The sequence below is a fragment of the Polypterus senegalus genome, chromosome 1 (assembly GCF_016835505.1).
Source record: "Polypterus senegalus isolate Bchr_013 chromosome 1, ASM1683550v1, whole genome shotgun sequence".
Classification (NCBI taxonomy): Eukaryota; Metazoa; Chordata; class Cladistia; order Polypteriformes; family Polypteridae; genus Polypterus; species Polypterus senegalus.
The window spans coordinates 204,439,105-204,459,806 of record NC_053154.1 but is presented as its reverse complement, the minus strand read 5'-3'; the positions used below and the strand labels follow the sequence as shown (position 1 = coordinate 204,459,806).

The 20,702-nt window shown below is 38.4% G+C and overlaps 1 protein-coding gene across 1 annotated transcript in view; it reads right to left on the bottom strand.

Moving 5' to 3' along the window:
• Nucleotides 1-6,717: 6,717 nt before the first annotated feature.
• Nucleotides 6,718-20,702, bottom strand: part of ilf2 (interleukin enhancer binding factor 2) — a 30,136-nt gene continuing 16,151 nt past the window's right edge. The window contains exons 11-15 of the mRNA XM_039767671.1: nt 20,065-20,126; nt 18,358-18,472; nt 13,675-13,765; nt 7,466-7,650; nt 6,718-6,888 (exon numbers count right to left, since the gene is read on the bottom strand). Of these exons, the coding sequence (XP_039623605.1) occupies nt 7,490-7,650; nt 13,675-13,765; nt 18,358-18,472; nt 20,065-20,126 (429 nt within the window). The 3' untranslated portion in view covers nt 6,718-6,888; nt 7,466-7,489. The remainder of the gene's footprint in view (nt 6,889-7,465; nt 7,651-13,674; nt 13,766-18,357; nt 18,473-20,064; nt 20,127-20,702) is intronic.

Sequence of the window (20,702 nt, the reverse complement as noted above, 5' to 3'; positions counted from 1 at the left end):
TACATCACAGCGCAAAGAACAATAGTAACTGTATAATAAGTAATGCTGTGTCTAGGCGTCCGAAAGTCGGACTCCAAATATCATTCTAAGAATTATTTTGAGATTAACATAGCAAAGCAAAACTGTTCAGCTTCCGGAAAATTCTTGTCTGTTTTCATCTGGGCCTATTTCAGGAATGGGTCTAATGCTGCGGCATCAATAGCACCCACCTTAATCCGGCCCTGCCCATCACCAGATCAAAGTCCTGGGCAACTCCCTGTGATGCAGTGGCGATTTGTAATGCGTGGCACTGACCCCTCCAAGTATTTTAAAAACTCTAGTTTAATTAGGTAATGCAAAATCATCATGAAATAAACGTGTTTATCTGCACAACGTGCCTGGTGTCAGCGCCTGCCAACATCCACTAAAAACTGGTTCAGACTTATATTTGTATAATTTCTGTGTGAATATTTCTCGAGTGATGAGTTGAGAAGCAGGTGATCTGAGGCTGCCCTTTAATTGGTTGCTTTAAGACTTTTTCTCGGGACGCAGTTCTTGGCAACGAATTCGTTTTGTTTTAGGTTTTTCAATCCAATGTGACTGAACAATCTTCGACGTGCTATTTCAAGTTCACCTCCATGGTCCTGCTATTAATGACTGGGTGCGACTTTAGGGAGATGGCAACTTCAAGTGGAACATCAAAAATCAAAAGAAAAATCGATTATTTCTGTAATGACATACCCCTTCATAAATCGTTCACTTGAAGAAAAAAAGAAGATAAACGAGTTTGGACAGGACTGACCTGACTTAAAAATCCAGAAGCTTGCAAGTGACCAAGGACGAACGAGCTTACACACGGACTTTTACAGCTCTTATCATGACAAACGGAGCTGGCTAACTAGATATAGTGTAAGTAATGTCATTCTTTTCTTTCCCTGTTTGCTGTTTCAAAGTGTCGAAACGTTGTGGAAAATGATAGGAGCAGCGCAGAGCACGGTGGTGCGTCATGAGAGCCACCCAGATGTGCGTGCAGTAGAAATAATAGTGCAGCATACTTGCGTCTGAAACTGAGAAGGACAAGCCCCCCAGGTGGTCGAGACCTGCCTGATGAGGAGGAGCCGGCTTAAAAGCAGCACCGTGATAGATATGTTGCAGACACAGACAGCACTTAGAGCACCTCAGATGCATCTGCAGGTTGCTAGAATCCATCTGCCTTGGGCGTGTGGTCGCCAGCGTGACTGACAGCACTTATCGACAGTGGGCATAAGAGTTGCTTCAGGGGCAGAGAGGAACAGGCAAAGGGGGACGCTGGAAGATGCCAGCAAACCGCTCACAAAGTGTCGTGACTGCGAACGGTTATTAGCAGTATCAGATAAAATGTGTCTGTGCTTAGCAAGATCGTGGTGTGCCTTGGGATGATTTGTAAGTGTGCCGCCAAATTAAAAAAGGATGGGGAAACGCTGATCTAGACAATACCATGGGGATAAATTTTTTGGCACCCTTAGTGAAAAGAAACATTTTCAGACTTGAAGGAAAGGAGGGCTAAATTGATGTTCAATGCAATACCTGTATAGATACCCTGATTTTAAAGGGAGAATAAGAATAAGGTTGGACTGTTCTGTGGGTTTAGTACGAGACAGGTTTTGGGGGACGAGTTATGTTTTAAGATGTGGGGGTTTGTGGTTCTTACAAAGTGAATTTGTGCACAGGTGAGGTAAGCCTGGCAAACCTACATAGGACTGGTCAGACTGGCAGCAAGTGTAGAATAAAATTAGGGTGGTAATGACTCAATGGGTCTGGTTAATGATAAACTGGGATGCAAGACTTGATAAAACTGATTGTATGATGTGTATTTATGGCATGATGGAGGAATGGTTAAGGACAGTGCACTTCATTAACAAAGGCAGAATAAGATTTGGATGGGACTGATGCTATGGGGATGTTATAGGACATTGGAAGTGCAAGTTATTGGAGATTACGGAGGTGGGGTTCGGACATTGTGGGTTTTGGCAGAATGGGGAATTGGGCAATTTAGAGACAGGTGTGTTATAAAATTTGGGTGGCAGGTGCACCGGTTCTTTTCCACATCTATAGGGCAAGTTTTGAGAAGAATAAGCGGGCTGTGGAGTTTGAGCACAGTAGAAATGGAAAAGCTGGCTTCAGATTGGACAGCACGGTGGAAAGGATGCAATATATTTTAGCCCTAATTTGCCATATTGGGTCTGTTACTGGGCCGGCTAAGATGTGCATTGGCACTATGAGGAGGACCAGGAGAACATGTGGAATTACTAGATAGACTGAGTGATGTGAAAGACACTATATAATAAATAAGTGCTGCCCTAGTTTGCACACCCCCGATCAAATTTTTTTTCACCACCTGCCACGCTATGATCTATGAATGAAAGCCGATACTCCAACTTAGCCACAAGACCCACTGCGTCTAATCCGCTATGATAAAGCTTTAAAAAGAAAACACAGAATGACTTAAGATCATTGTTATTAAACAGAATGTCCAGTGGGTACTTTATGGGAGTGGGTTTTTTGGCCTGGAATCCCTACAGATGTGTTTTTTTCTTTCCACCCTGGCCAATTCACCTTTTCAAATACGACTGTCCTTAGGAGGCAAATTTATACTCAACGAATCTATGGCATTTAATTATTAATCTATCTTATGTAACTGTGCATTGTTTAATTTTGGTATACTATTATTCATTATTATTCTTATCCAATTTTAATCTGTTTTTCTTTGCATATACTTCCTTGACACCTTGTAAAGCACTTTGAGGTACATAATTTGTATGAAAATGAGTTATAGAAATAAATGTTGTTGCTGCCATCTATGCCCTTTGAAACACCACGCACGAGTTGCACTGACCCAAAACATACAGTATCCATGTCATACATTCCATAATTTTTAAAATCTGTCACTTTCCATTATTACCATTTAGCACCAATAACCTGGAATTATTTGTTTTGACAATATATTAAGAATGATACACATAAGATACATATTTCAACATATTTTTAGGACAACTCAGACTAGTGTAGCTTGACAACTGGAGAGGTATTACCCTGTTATCAATCCTTAGTAGGAAGGTGGCAAGTCCTTGTGAAGTGAAAGGTACCAAGGAACTAAGAAAAGATAAGGCTGGTTTCAGAAAGAGGAACAGGTACATTGTTCAAATATTTGCACCAAGTTAAGTGCAATTCTTCTCTGTATATTAAAATTAGCACTTTCAAAAAAAGCTTTTGATAGTGTACAAAAGCCTATGAAGGATTTGTGAATCATATGGAGAACTAAGAAGAATACTAAAATGACACTGTAAATGTTTTATACTTGATAATCCGATTATAGTCTTTTTAATGTTTGCGTAATAAGGAATGCTACTGCAGAGAGTGAAAGGTATGCTTTCATTTTAAAGATTTTGACTTTGCTGAAGTTGCTCTTCTTTTTTCTAAAACATCAGTAGCTACAAAAGAGAACCAACAGCCTAAAAACTTTGCTGAGAGAGGTTTGCCTCAGCATTGATATTTTCAAAGTAAAGACTTTAATCACACACACCTCAACTACACCCATTTTTAGGAATGTTGAGCCTCTTGAAATTATGTAGAACTGCAAATACCTCAGTAGGCTGATAAATACTAGCAATAGAACACAAAGACAGACTGAGGAAAGCTCATGCTTCTTTGGAAAAGCTTAGGCCTATCTAGAGATCTAAGAAGTACAGCATTAGAATCAAGTCACAGTTTATAATCCAATGTGTTGTTGAATCATCAAGACGAAGTACAGTCATTCAATTATTTTGAGCTAAATAACCATAATTTTTTTTTGGTCAAATAAGATCTCCAATATCAACCTTTACAACATGGATTTAAGTCAGAATATTCCTGAGGAGATAAAAATAAACAGGCACCACTTGCCTGGCCATGTCCCAAGGAGGAATCCATTATGTAATAACCAATTTGACTTTTAAGATATATACCACCTGGTACATGGGAATCTGGGATACTCAAAACCACCTGGCCATGTAAGGCCACTCATTGGGTGAAGCCCATTATCTACCTCAAGACAAGTCCTGTTAGTAAAAAATTATTTGCTGAAGTCTTATGACCAACATGCCACAAAGTGGATTAAAATAAAATACAGTGCATCCGGAAAGTATTCACAGCACATCACTTTTTCCACATTTTATGATGTTACAGTCTTATTCCAAAATGGGTTAAATTCATTTTTTCCTCAGAACTCTATACACAACGCCCCATAATGACAACGTGAAAAAAGTTTGAGGTTTTTGCAAATTTATTAAAAATAAAAAAACTGAGAAATCACATGTACATAAGTATTCACAGCCTTTGCTCAATACTTTGTCAATGCACCTTTGGCAGCAATTACAGCCTCTAGTCTTTTTGAATATGATGCCACAAGCTTGGCACACCTATCCTTGGCCAGTTTTGCCCATTCCTCTTTGCAGCACTTCTCAAGCTCCATTAGGTTGGATGGGAAGCGTCGGTGCACAGCCATTTTAAGATCTCTCCAGAAATGTTCGAATGAAATCAAGTCTGGGCTCTGGCTGTACCACTCAAGGACATTCACAGAGTTCTCCTAAAGCCACTCCTTTGATATCTTGGCTGTGTGCTTAGGGTCGTTGTCCTGCTGAAAGATGAACCGTCGCCCCAGTCTGAGGTCAAGAGCGCTCTGGAGCAGGTTTTCATCCAGGATGTCTCTGTACATTGCTGCAGTCATCTTTCCCTTTATCAGACTAGTCTCCCTGTTCCTGCCGCTGAAAAATATCCCCACAGAATGATGCTGCCACCACAATGCTTCACTGTAGGGATGGTATTGGCCTGGTGATGAGCGGTGCCTGGTTTCCTCCAAAACGTGACACCTGGCATTCACACCAAAGAGTTCAATCTTTGTCTCATCAGACCAGAGAATTTTGTTTCTCATGGTCTGAGGGTCCTTCAGGTGCCTTTTGGCAAACTCCAGGTGTGCTGCCATGTGCCTTTTACTAAGGAGTGGCTTCCGTCTGGCCACTCTACCATACAGACCTGATTGGTGGATTGCTGCAGAGATGGTTGTCCTTCTGGAAGGTTCTCCTCTCTCCACAGAGGACCTCTGGAGCTCTGACAGAGTGACCATCGGGCTCTTGGTCACCTCCCTGACTAAGGCCCTTCTCCCCCGATCGCTCAGTTTAGATGGCCGGCCAGCTCTAGGAACAGTCCTGGTGGTTTCAAACTTCTTCCACTTATGGAAGATGGAGGCCACTGTGCTCATTGGGACCTTAAAAGCAGCAGAAATATTTCTGTAACCTTCCCCAGATTTGTGCCTCGAGACAATCCTGTCTCGGAGGTCTACAGACAATTCCTTTGACTTCATGCTTGGTTTGTGCTCTGACATGAACTGTCAACTGTGGGACTTCATATAGACAGGTGTGTGCCTTTCCAAATCATGTCCAATCAACCAAATTTACCACAGGTGGACTCCAATTAAGCTGCAGAAACATCTCAAGGATGATCAGGGGAAACAGGATGCACCTGAGCTCAATTTTGAGCTTCATGGCAAAGGCTGTGAATACTTATGTACATGTGCTTCTCAATTTTTTTATTTTTAATAAATTTGCAAAAATCTCAAGTAAACTTTTTTCATGTTGTCATTATGGGGTGTTGTGTGTAGAATTCTGAGGAAAAAAATGAATTTAATCCATTTTGGAATAAGGCTGTGACATAACAATGTGGAAAAAGTGATGCGCTGTGAATACTTTCCAGATGCACTGTATACACACAAGCTGCTCTCCAGCACCAGGGATATATAAAAGACTAGTACAGAGTTTGCAGACTCAGCTCATTTTTGATCCAAATAATTTCAATATAGGGCCTCTTAGCTAAATTCCTTAGATCAGAAGAGCATTAGTATGTTTCTGCATTTTCAGGAAAGACCTACCCATTTACTCACATGAATTGTTCTTGTTTCAGCACACACATTAAAGTATTGCTTGTATTTCTTTCAAAACTACAAAGTTCTTCAATATACATAATATAAATTCATGCAACTGTGTCTAATACATATTTAAAATATTATCTTCTCTAAATAACCAAACAGTAGCTTGGGATGGCTACTCATGTGTGCCTTGCTGCAGTCTTTAAATGTCATTGTAAATGAAACAATTTATGGTGCATACAGATCACAAAAAAATTATTAAAAAGAAGAGTCTTGCGTGCTAAAAGCTCAGACAATATCTTGATTAATTTGTATCTGCTGGTCCTTCTCAGAGCAGTGACTCAACACCTCAGCATTATAACTCATTAAGCACAACTCTACACAATAACCAAGCAAACATGAAAAATTAATATAGCTATCAAATGTCTTAAATACAGTAGTGGCTAAAATTTCAAAGCTTAAAATCAGAACAGTCAAGAGAAGCAGATTGTGAGTGTTTGGGTAAGTAAAATGGACCATTTTTATGGTAGCCTTCCTTGCCTTTTCATAGTAAGGACAGCCTTTGTTGCAAAAGTATGGAACTGTGGCATTAAACCAACTGATAAAATCTTACTTCTGAAAGGTAATCTCTATAATGTTTGTAGGAGCAAGTGGCTTAAACTGTGCAGGACAGATCCTAAAAAACAGGAGCTAACAATTACACAGTAAATTAGATTCCAAGACAGAAGAAATGCTAATTTTAAGAAACCACCAACAGTTGTCAAAATATTTCAAAAGTATAAGACATTAAAAACAAAAACTGTATTAAAACAAAGCCTTTTATTGAGGCAACACCTATAAAATTCCATTAACATAAAATAAAAAAAAAAAAAAAAGTTGTTACAGTAAGGACAAATATGGATTCCTGTTTACATCTAGTCCCAATCAGATCCTCCCGCTCACAAAAAGTTGTAACACAAGTGTGGTGCTTCCTGGGGGGAGAAAAAAAAAAAAAAAAGCAACTTGAGAACAATGGATATTACTGACGAAAAACTTAAAACACTGCAGTTTCCAGATCCATACAATACATTTCGGACAATTAAAACAATTTCTCGAAAGAAATTCTTGCATCTTGTTTTGCAAAATGTTTCAAAATCCGGATAAGAGATTATGGCACTAGTAGATTTACAACTTCTAGCGCCTATAAAATGGTAACAAAACAAAATGAATGAACAATTTTATAAGAAGAGGGGTGCAAAAAAAAAAAAAAAACAAACAAACCACGCACAACTCAAACTCAAGCCTTTACTGTCCCATCTGAAAGACTTTGTACTGCATATGATGAGAAAATACCACTTGAAAAATTCAAGAGTCAAACATTGAGCTAAAGACTCCCCACAGTCTCATAGTAATTAACTACTATAAGATGGACCTGGGAAGATTGAGTCAATCATTTAAGGACTAAAGTTTTGGACTCTTGCAACTTAAACAAATACGAAGTACTATACAGTTTAAAACACACATGACCAGACAAAGAATTTTCTAGCAGCCAAAATTCACAATACTTACCACATTGACTCATTTATATATTCTTCATTCCTGCGTCTCCATACTCTCCTCTTCTCCTTCACCCTCACCTGCTTCTTCTTCCAAGTTCTCCTCCTCACCTTCTTTCTTTTCAGGGGGTTTTTCATAAGCCTTTTCTGATGGAGTTACAATCACACCATCCCAGGTAGACATTTCTGAGGCCAGGTCTTTTTTGTAGGTGGGGGAAAAAGAAACAAAAGAAAAGAAAAATTACAGAAATAAAGTGTTATAAATTTAACTACAACAGCCATACACATAACCAAGAAATCAAAAAGATAACAGACTCTTGTTGAAAATGCTACTTAAAACAATGAATAAGAATACATATGAAGACTGATAAAGTTTGTGTAAATGACTACTATAAATTACTACTGGTTTTCCAAAAATGAACTGTGCTTCACTCATGCTTTGTAATTCTGTCATTTATATCCAGAGAACCAGTATTTGTTCAATTTAAAAGGAGGTCACATATACACAAGTGTGTGTGTCTATATACCTCTATATCTCCATCCATCCATCCCTCTCTCTCTCTCTCTATAGATATAGATACACACACTGCTCACAAAAATTAAATGAACACTTTAAAGAAACACATTAGATACATCAGATCTCAATATGAAGTTGGATATCTATACAAATAACGACAGGGCAATGTCTTAGGAACAAAAGGATGCCAAGTCTTTTAATGGAAATAAAAGTTTGCTGCCTACAGAGGGCTCAATTGTGTAGACACCCTAAAATCAGAGTGAAATGAAGATGTGGCAGGCTAGTCCATTTTTTCAAAAACTTAATTTCTGCTACTCAAAATGCTTTTCAGTATCTTGTGTGGCCCCACGAGCTTGTATGCATGCTTGACAACGTCGGGGCATGCTCCTAATGAGACGACGGATGGTGTCTTGTGGCATTTCCTCCCAGATCTGTATGAGGGCATCCCTGAGCTGTTGTACAGTCTGAGGAGCAACCCGGCGGCGCCTAATGGACCAAAACAATGTCCCACAGATGTTCTATTGGGTTTAAGTCAAGGGATCGTGAAGGCCATTCAATTGTTTCAATTCCTTCATCCTTCAGGTACTGCCTACATACTCTTGCCACATGAGGCCGGGCATTGTCGTGCATTAGGAGGAAACCAGGACCTACTGCACCAGCGTAGGGTCTGACAATGGGTCCAAGGATTTCATCCTGATACCTAATGGCAGTCAAGGTGTCTTTGTCTAGCTTGTAGAAGTCTGTGCGTCCCTCCATGGATATGCCTCCCCAGACCATCACTGACCCACCACCAAACTGGTCATGCCGAATGATGTTACAGACAGCATAACATTCTCCATGGCTTCTGCAGACCCTTCAACGTCTGTCACATGTGCTCAGGGTGAACCTGCTCTCATCTGTGAAAAACACAGGGTGCCATTGGTGGACCTGACAATTCTGGTATTCTATGGTAAATGCCGATTGAGCTCCACTGCGCTGGGTTGTGAGCACAGGGCCCACTAGAGGACGTTGGGCCCTCAGACCACCCTCAAGAAGTCTGTTTCTGATTGTTTGTTTTGTTGTAGGGTCCAGGTTTCGCCTCATGCTACCAGTAGTTACAATGACCATAGCGAAATGAAAACTAGTGAAAAAACAGTCAGAAAAGATGAGGAGGGAAAAATGTCAGTGGCTTCCACCTGTTAAACCATTCCTGTTTTGGGGGTCATCTCATTGTTGCCCCTCTAGTGCACCTGTTGTTAATTTCATTAACAGTAAAGCAGCTAAAACTGATTAAAAACCCCCTGTGCTACTTAACTGACCAGATTAATATCCCATAAGTTTCATTGACTTTATGCTATACTCTGATTAAAAAGTGTTCCTTTAATTTGTTTGAGCAGTAAATAGAGATAGATAGATAGAGAGAGATAGATATACACATCTATATCTATATACACACACACAGGAACCTCGGTTCACGAACGTCTCGGAACACATACAAATTGGTTTACGACCAAAAAGTTTGCCAAACTTCTGCATCTGTTCACGACCACACACTCGGTATACGAACAAGCCACTTTCCCTTTCGGTTTGTGCGCGCAGATGATTTCCGCACATGTTCAGTCTCTCCCTGTGCATTCCCTGTTCAGCGAGCGAGTGTGTGTGAGAGAGACACACACACACACGCGGGCACGAACGAGACAGACACACGCACGTGAGCGAGGGCTGAACGCATAAGGCTGAGAAGGCAGTTAAAGAATGCACCAGGCTTGTTTTTAAAGAGACAGATTCGAGCATTGTTTTAACCTATTTGTATTTAATGAAGACATTTTTCTATTGGATTTTAACCTCCACTTCACTTCTGTTTACAGCGATCGGCTCGTAGTGTGCATTGTTGCAATGTTACTTTTCTTGGTGGTTTATAGTACTAGGGTGTTGTACCGTGTTAGCCATTATGAATGTAGAAAAAAGCCAAGCAAAATGACACCTTTTATTTCAAAAGTTCATTTTTTCCCTATGCATCAAACTCATTAAAAAAAGTGTTTTTAGCAAGCAGTTCGTAGCGCTATAGCGCAAACTCTTGAAGTGTTAGTTTTCTCTGTTGTTCAAGGTTTTCTCAGTGTTATTCAATGTTTTTACATTTAGTTTACTATTACGCTGTGCATTCTATGGTATGATTATATTTGTGCTTAAAAAAATATATATACTTACATACAGTTCGTACGGTCTGGAACGGATTAATTGTATTAAAATATATTATATATAAATACACACACACACACATATACATATAGTATAGAAAAGAATTACCCCCTTCAAAATATTCCCAATTTTTTTTGCTTTACAGCCTTAAATGAAAACACACAAAAAAATATTTCTTCCCAGCTTTACTTACTCAATGCAACCTATAACATCCAAGTGAAAGATATACTCTTTACAGAACTGTTCAACTTCGGTCAAATTGCATGGTGAGCATTGGACGACTGCTATCTTCAAATCTTTCCACAGATTTTCAATGGGATTGAGGTCTGGGCTCTGACTGGGCCACACAAGGACATTAACCTTTTTCTTCTTAAGCCACTGTGGTCAATTTTACTATATGCTTCAGTTGTTGTCATGTTGAAAGGTGAACATTCTGCTCATCTTCAACTTTCTGGCAGAGGGTAGCAGATTTTCCTCAAGAATTTGACGGTATTTTGCCTCATCCATTTTTCCTTCTAACCTAATGAAAGCCCCAGGCCCTGCAGCAGAGAAACACACCAACAGGATGCTGCCACCTCTATACTTTACTGTAGGTATGGTGTGTTGTGGGTGGTGAGCTGCATTGGATATCTACCAGGTGTACCATTTGTTATTGAGGCCAAATAGTTTGATTTCATCTGACCATAAGACCTTTATCCACTTGGCATCAGAATCTTCAAGGTGCATTCTGGCAAAATTCAAACCAGCCATAATGTGGCCTTTCTTGAGAAGTGTTTTTTTTCCTTGCAACCCTCCCAAACAAGCCACAATTGTGGAGCGCTTGTGAAACTGTTGACACACAATTACCACTCTTTGCCATAAAATCCTGCAACAACTTCAAAATGGCCATTGGCCTCCTGGCAGCCTCTCTTACCAATTTCCTCCTTGCTCTTCCATCCACTTTGGAGGGTCCTAGTAGTACCAAACACTTGCTACTTCTTTATTATGGACTTTACTGTGCTCCTTAGGATTGATAAAGCCTTCGAGATTTTTTGGTATCCATCTCCTGCCTTATGTCTGTCCAAAACTCTATACCTGAGATCTTTTGAAAGTGGCTGGCCACCCATAGTCAGTTGTTTGCTGTCCGTTGCACTGCCAAGCAAGGGGATGCTCCACGAACAGCTGTTTTTATGCTTCACTAATCACACTGATTACAACTGATCATAGGTGGAAGCCAGTAACCATGGTCTGCAATGGAAATGGTGGTTACTTACACCTGATTGAGTTTACAAATATTGTTTAGGAGGGGGTGATCCTTTATTAATCTCAGTATTTCTTGATTTTTATTATTTTTTTAATTCTTCTGAACTGTTGCTGTGAGATCTTTCACTTGGATGTTATAGATTGCATTGAGTAAGTAAAGCTGGAAAAAATATTATTTTTAGTGTTTTTATTTAAGGCTGTAAAGCAAAAAAAATGGGAACATTTCTAAGGGGGTGATTCTTTTCTATACCCACTGTATATACAGTCATATGAAAAAGTTTGGGAACCCCTCTCAGCCTGCATAATAATTTACTGTACTTTCAACAAAAAAAAAAAAAAAAAAAAGATAACAGTGGTATGTCTTTCATTTCCTAGGAGCATCCGAGTACTGGGGTGTTTTCCAAAGAAAGATTTTTAGTGAAGCAGTATTTAGTTGTATGAAATTAAATCAAATGTGAAAAACTGGCTGTGCACAAAATTAGGTACCCTTGTAATTTTGCTGATTTGAATGCATGTAACTGCTCAATACTGATTACTTGCAACACCAAACTGGTTGAATTAGCTCGTTAACCCTTGAACTTCATAGACAGGTGTGTCCAATCATGAGAAAAGGTATTTAAAGGTGGTCAATTGCAAGTTGTGCTTCCCTTTGATTCTCCTCTGAAGAGTGACAGCATGGGATCCTCAAAGCAACTCTCAAAAGATCTGAAAACAAAGATTGTTCAGTATCATGGTTTAGGGGATGGCTACAAATAAGCTCTCTCTGAGGCTTAAACTGTCAGTTTCAACTGTAAGGAATGAAAACAGGAAATGGAATGCCACAGGCACAGTTGTTGTTAAACCCAGTAGGGCTGGCAGGCCAAGAAAAATACAGGAGTGGCAGATTGTGAGAATGATTACAGACAACTCACAGACCACCTCCAAAGACCTGCAAGAACATCTAGCTGCAGATGTACATTGTTCTACAATTCAGCGCAACTTGCACAAACATCATCTGTATGGCAGGGTAATGAGAAAGCCGCCCTTTCTGCATTCACGCCACAAACAGAGTCACTTTTTTATGCAAATGCTCATTTAGACAAGCCAGATTAATTTTGGAACAAAGTGCTTTGAACTGATGAGACAAAAATTGAGTTATTTGGTCATAACAAAAAGCACTTTGTATGGCGGAAGAAGAACACTGCATTCCAAGAAAAACACCTGCTACCTACTGTCAAATTTGGTGGAGGTTCCATCATGCTGTGGGGCTGTGTGGCTAGTTCAGCGACTGGGGCCCTTTTTAAAGTTGAGGGTCGGATGAATTCAACCCAATGTCAACAAAGTCTTCAGGATAATGTTCAGGCATCAGTCACAAAGTTGAAGTTACACAGCGGTTGGATATTCCAACAAGACAATGACCCAAAACACAGTTCGAAATCTACAAAGGCATTCATGCAGAGGGAGAGGTACAGTGTTCTGGAATGGCCGTCACAGTCCCCCAACTTGAATACCGAAAATCTATGGGATGATTTGAAGCAGGCTGTCCATGTCCGGCAGCCATCAAATTTAACTGAACTGGGAGGTTTTGTATGGAGGAATGGTCAAAAATACCTCCACCATCCAGAATCCAGGCACTCAAAGGCTATAGGAGGCGTCTAGAAGCGGTTTTATTTGCAAAAGGAGACTCAGCTAAGTACTGATGTAATATCTGTTGGGGTGCCCAAATTTATGCACCTGTCTAATTTTGGTATGATGCATATTGCAAATTTTCTGTTAATCCAATAAACTTAATGTCACTGCTGAAATACTACTGTTTCCATAAGGCTCAGGCAATGATAAACAAAAATGAAAGAGGCGTTCCCAAACTTTTTTATATGACTGCACATACACAAAGATCAGAGGCCTTTGTTCTAATATGCATCATCGTCATGTGCCATGAGAAAAATCCACAGGATCACCGTTTGCATGAAACCAGTTATTGCTTATAAATGTAATTAATGAAGCATAAATGTTAACACCTACATGAAAAATTAAACTGAACCACTAAACAATGAGCTTCATTATAGAGAATGTCAGTTCTCACACTTAAAATTCTACCAAAAAAAAAAAAAACCTACAAAGATGCTGGGAAGAAACCTATTGGTTATACTTTGCTACAAAAATTTTTAAACTCAAACAAATTCTCACAAGTGCAGTATCTGCAATTTCATGTTTTTATTTAAAAAAATCTCTATAAGGCTGGTACTGGCACTTTTGAAATACTGCAAAATGAGTAAAAGGACAGTAATACACAATTAACTACTCACAGCTTGCGTCACCCTCCAAGCCCAGTATCTTCCTGTATCCACCATGAGACAAAATTCTCACAAGAGTCTGAGCAGTGAAACACACCATGTCCTGAAAATCAGAAAACAAATATGATTAAAAAAAAAAAAAAACATCACAATGGACAGCAGTTTCAAAACATCCCAGACAATTATAGTTGTAGTAAAAATAAATATTATATAATAATCATTATAATAATCAGAAATCTGTGAAAACAATCATAATGTCAAAATACCCCACTATAGCTGTAGTCTCCTAACCAGAAAAGTAACCACACTGACATAAAAGGTATTACTCAAAAAAAGGTAGGACACCAATATTACCATTGCTTCTGGTAATAGAAAGTATACACACCATTTAATAACTCACCATTAAACTGAAGCATGCACAAATATAAACCTATTCTACAAGAATGAAGATATTATTGTAGATATTGGCCTCTAATTTATGTTCACCATTTTGAAGCCACTTAATAAGCATTTAGAATATAAAACATTATTTGATGTTTTTCCAATGTGGCTTTCTCAAAAGTAATCCAACACCACCACACAAGATTTCCACATGCAGTTAAATACCAAGTCCATACATTTCTTCATATTGACAAAATTAAATATCTACAGTTTACACCCCAATCCCATTATCTTGGTTTGCATATTTTACAGAATGAATGGCCTCAGATCTATATAGAAAATGCAGCCTTACAGAAAAGGAACCAGAGTTAACATCCAATACAATTAAATTATATACTGATTCTTTATTTCTTTATTGAAGTAACAAAGTTATCTAAAAACCCCCATCACCTCTGGCAGAGATTTCTGCCTTGCTACTCTTCCATGAATCCCATTCTTACTCTTTATCATGGGGTCATGAACACTAACTACACCAGAGGTTAGAGGGCAGTTCTTTGGATGTTCTAGAATTCCGTGCGACTTCTTGAATGGGTCACCATTGTGCCCCGAGGAAAATTTTGGCAAGCACGCATTTCTTGAAAACATCACCATGGCTCCAAATGATGTGGATTTGGAGATAATGGCTCAGAGTGGAGTGGTGAAGTCACATAACTTTAAAAATAGCTTTACAATCCTTTTCTCATTAGTACATTTCAACAATTTTTTTCACCTCTTCAGGAAATTCCTTCGATCAAAGCATAGTGTTACAGAAAATACAAGATTATTTCACTCTCATGATAAGGTTCAATATATGGTGAGTTTTGGGTTCAGCATGGCTGGCTGCAGTCAGGTCTAGCTCTGTCCTGTCGGGCCAAGTCTATTTACAGTATCAACTAACTTTAGTTAGCTGTTAGAGTGAGTAATTAAGGGGGCAATCATCTTTTCATACTAGCAATATAGATGTTGGATAACATCACTTAAATATATTAACTAGCAATTTAAAAATGGTGTCATATTTAATTTTGTCTAAAGATCGAAAGCCATTTATTGTGGCTAACATACAGTGGCGTACAAAGTATTCAATCCCCTCGAAAATCATAATGTTCTGCATGACAAAAGATTTGTACACATTTATCCATTCAGTATGTTTAATGTGAACTTCTTATACTGTAACAATACATTTCCAAAGTCAAAACAAACCATTTTCTGTAGCTATTTAACTGAAGAAAAACTCAAAATTTAGTATTTGCATAAGTATTTAAACCTCTGTGCTTTGGAAGCTCCAGGGTTACACAAATTAATCACAAAACAACACAAAGGTGACTGACATTTGACCATTAACAAACATAATTGGGTACTACTTGCAAGTCCTTTATATCTATCTGGTTATAAAAAGCATCCTTTGTAAGGTCCATAGTCTTTTTTGGGAAATCTGTGCAAAAATGGAGACAACAGAGAATTTAGCTGATGTATGAAACACACTGGTCATTGAAAAGCACAAGACAGGAAATGGCTATAAACGTTAATCACAGCACCCAGCCTCTTACTACAAAAAGCCATCACTCAAAACTAAATATCAGAGCAAAACATCAACTGGTAAGAAGGCTACTAAAAAACCAACCATTACTCTCAGAATTCTGCAATGCTCTTTGGCTGAAACCGGAACGAAGGAGCTCTCCATAAAACAGACTTCTACAGAAGGTTAACAAGGAAAAAAAAAAAAGAAGCTATTCCTTAAGAAGGTCCACATAAAAACACATTTGCTATAAAACATGAGAAAGACCTGGTTAAGGAGGAGAAAGTTTTACGGTCAGATGAGACCAAAATAGAACTTTTTAGCCAGACTTTAAAGAGTTATGTGCAATGTAAAACGAACACTTGCCTAAGCACCAAAAAACACCATACCTATGGTAAAATATTATGGTGGCATCATCATGCTATAAGGATGCGTTTCAAGTGATGGGTCTAGGAATCTTTTTAGAGTTGAAGGGATAATGGATGGATGGATTGATAGAAACACAGCACCGTACTGCAAGGGAACTTGCTCTCTCAGGCCGTAGGTTAATAGACATAGACCCTAAACACAAAGCCAAAGCAACAATGGAATGGCTTAAAAAAAGAAAGGTGAATGTTCTGGAATGGCCAAGTCTTAACTCTATTGAGAACATGTGGCATTCTTTGAAAACTGCTGTCCGGAGGCACCGTCCCACCAACCTAGAGGATTTCTATATATTCTGCCGAGAAGAATGGGGGAATGAAAAAAAAAAACAAAATCAGTCCTGAATATGCACAACTGATACATACTTATCCCCTAAAAGAATTAAAGGATGTTATTGCAGCAAAAGGATTTGGGACAAAGTACACACATGGACAAAATTGTTGGTACCCTTCAGTCAATGAAAGAAAAACTCAAAATGGTCACAGAAATAACTTTAATCTGACAAAAGTAATAATAAATAAATATTCTATGAAATTTAACCAATGAAAGTCAGACATTGATTTTCAACAATGCTTCAACAGAATTATTTAAAAAAATAAACTCATGAAACAGGCCTGGACTAAAATGATGGTACCCCTAGAAAAGACTGAAAATAATGTGACCAAAGGGACATGTTAATCCAAGGTGTGTCCACTAATTAGCATCACAGGTGTCTACAATCTTGTAATCAGTCAGTGGACCTATATATAGGGCTCCAGGTAGTCACTGTGTTGTTTGGTGACATGGTGTGTACCACACTCAACATGGACCAGAGGAAGCGAAGGAAAGAGTTGTCTCAGAAGATTAGAAACAAAATTATAGACAAGCATGTCAAAGGTAAAGGCTATAAGGACCATCTCGAAGCAGCTTGATGTTCCTGTGACTACAGTTGCACATATTATTCAGAAATTTAAGATCCATGGGACTGTAGCCAACCTCCCTGGACGTGGCCGCAGGAGGAAAATTGATGACAAATCAAAGAGACGGATAATACGAATGGTAACAAAAGTGCAAGCTCAAGGAACATCAGTGTCAGATCGCACCATCCGTCGTTGTTTGAGCCAAAGTGGACTTCATGGGAGACGACCAAGGAGGACACCATTGTTGAAAACAAATCATAAAAAAGCCAGACTGGAATTTGCCAAACTACATGTGGACAAGCCAAAAGATTCTGGGAGAATGTCCTATGGACAGATGAGACAAAAATTGAACTTTTTGCCAAGGCACATCAGCTCTATGTTCACAGACGGAAAAATGAAGCATATCAAGAAAAGAACACTGTCCCTTCTGTGAAACATGGAGGAGGCTCTGTTATGTTCTGGGGCTGCTTTGCTGCATCTGGCACAGGGTGTCTTGAATCTGTGCAGGGTACAATGAAATCTCAAGACTATCAAGGGATTCTAGAGAGAAATGTGCTGGCCAGTGTCAGAAAGCTTGGTCTCAGTCGCAGGTCATGGGTCTTGCAACAGGATAATGACCCAAAACACACAGCTAAAAACACCCAAGAATGGCTAAGAGGAAAACATTGGACTATTCTAAAGTGGCCTTCTATGAGCCCTGACCTCAATCCTATTGAGCATCTTTGGAAAGAGCTGAAACATGCCGTCTGGAAAAGGCACCCTTCAAACCTGAGACAACTGGAGCAGTTTGCTCATGAGGAGTGGGCCAAAATACCTGCTGAGAAGTGCAGAAGTCTCATTGACAGTTACAGGAATCATTTGATTGCAGTGATTGCCTCAAAAGGTTGTGCAACAAAATATTAAGGGGTACCATCATTTTTGTCCAGGCCTGTTTCATGAGTTTATTTTTTAAAATAATTCTGTTGAAGCATGGTTGAAAATCAATGTCTGACTTTCATTGGTTAAATTTCATAGAATTTTTATTTATTATTACTTTTGTCAGATTAAAGTTATTTCTGTGACCATTTTGAGTTTTTATTTCATTGACTGAAGGATACCAACAATTTTGTCCACGTGTGTATTAATGTGTGCTTAAATACTTATGAAAACACTAACTTTTGAGTTTTTCTTCTTCAGTTACATATCCTCAGAAAACTGTTTATTTTGACTTTGAAAGTGTATTTTTACACCATATGAGCTCTCGTCCAAAATACTGAATGGATAAATGTGTACAAATCTTTTGTCACACTGAAAATTATGACTTTAAATGGGATTGAATACTTTTGAACACCACTTAACAAGAATTAAGGATAACAGGAGGAGGTTTGGGAAAGAGTGGAAGAATACCTATCACGCCACTGCAACCCTAATTTACCACAAGGCCAAATCAAGATTTACCTGTTGCTCCAGAGTCATGACTGTATGCACACGAAAGTTACCACTTTCACATGGGTCTGTGATCCCAACTGACCCAGGAAGAAAGAGACCAGCTGCAAGCATCTGAAGACATCGCCTAAAAATAAAGTTGGGAGTTGTAAGCTCTTCACCCTTTTTTTCAAAAAAGAGAAATGGTATTCCTCTAATTTTTCAATCGATATTGGAAAAAGAAAATAACCTACCTAACCCACCACCCTAATTTGGGGTGTTTAAAAGAATTTAAATTATTTACTTCATTAGGTAGAAAGTACATAATAAACAAGAAAGTTGTGCTATATTTGCCATATTAAACTGAAGCACAGATTTTAAAATGTTTAAACTCTAAACACTCGATTATAAGACAACTGTCATTTTTCTCCCAAAACCAGAGGTCTATAAATGGCTAGATCCCTAGTTAAATTATCAAAAATTTAAAGTAACACCCTATTTGTAATCACTAAGCTATAAAAAGTCTAAAATAATACTCCACATTCTGAAATTTGACATTAAAAACCTTCTGGAAGTGACTCTTAAAGGGAAAGGGCCATCGGTAAAGAATCAAATATCAAAAATATTAGTGATCAGCAACTTCAAAATAGCATAAACAAAAAAAAAACAAACACCTCCACATTACTATATTACCGACCACCATATTTTTTCTAAAATGTTTTGTGAAAAGGATCAACTCTGACCCCTCATATTCCATTAGGGGTGAAACCATAGGGGTTGGTTGACGTGGCATGTACAGCCCCAATTCCTTCTGATCAATTTTGATAAAGAGTAAACCAATAAGTGTTTTTATCATAAGGGTTCAAATTCTTGCACAAAATATGGTCTAAAAATGGCCTATAAATTAAGTTGTTTTTGAGTCTGGAGAGCCACATGCATGTCACATATTGCCGCTGAATAACTGATGGTGGATCACAACTAACTCATCCAACAGGTGTTTGATTTAGAAAAGACGTGCTTTAAAAAGTCACATTCTTGGAATAATTCCCAAATAATCAAAATGTTATCACATTGAGCATTATTAAGCTAAAAAATTTACCGGACACATCCATAATTACCATCAAAGGTTAGATTCACTATTACTCTAATTGTACTAACGTCGACAATGCACAGCCCAAACACATACTGTAATTAAACTTCACTAATCTTATTTGATAAAATGTTGGAGGACCAATCCATGAAATCTTACAGGGTTTCACAAAAGAAGAAACACAGATTAAGACTAGGCAAGGAGATTATATTTGTTTCTTAGTCCACTGTAACCATAACAAATCTTTTTTGTGAGATGGAGTGAAACTTTTGGGTAACAAGTTACCACACATCTGTATCAAAAGGAAACATTATGCAGTTCCAATACACTCCTTTCAGTAGTACCTTTGAATTTAGCTTCTTGCCACAGTACATCAAAGCTTTACTTTTGATTAACAGATAACTTTCAAACACTAAATCTATTGATTGCAAGCTTTGTTGATTACTAACATGCTTCATTCAAAGCTTCTTAAATCTTTTCTGTAACACATTCTGCATACTCAAAACAACCAGTTGATGGTGTTATCAAAGCCATGCAAACAATTACCAACAACAAAAAATGTTCAAAGCCCAAACCTGTGTTTAAATTAACACTTTTTCTTGATACAGAATTGCAGGTGCATAAAGCATGAAGGTTTTAATTTTCACTACCTGTAAGCAACATTTAGAGAAAGAGGCTGTCTGGAAGGATTATTCATCACAGCCGAGTGACCCTGAAAGCAGAGAAGATGGAATGAGAAACACTGATTGCAAGTTATTTACATATATTAAAAACTACACACTCACAAAAAATACAACTGCTATTTTTGTAAAGTTTGTGAAGACTATTTTATCAAAACTGGAAACACCGGTTTAGAAAAATAAATTAGCTAGAAACACAAAGTTTAGCTCTGCATGCCTTTTATATTTATAAATGGTTGGTCAGACCAACCCATGCTAAACAAACTACACCAGCAATCATAGCAACAATTACAACAGCTAAAAGAAACCGTTCATCAGCACTGCCTGAACCCTAGCAAATGCCCGGATGGTACAGAGTAGACTATTGCCTTATCTTCAGCTACAAATTACATCATTTTAAGAAGCGAGTATCAAGTTATGCATACTTCAATATAGAAATGTGTAGCTCAGCCAACATTTAATGATAGAACTGTCAAAATGGGCACCACCACCTCTGCACTTTGAGACAGTCTGGCCACAGAAATAATTGTAAACCAATTACATTTAATTGGAGACATATTTAGTGCCAAGTTCCAACCGGAAAATGCTCCATCAGTAGGGGTCTCCAC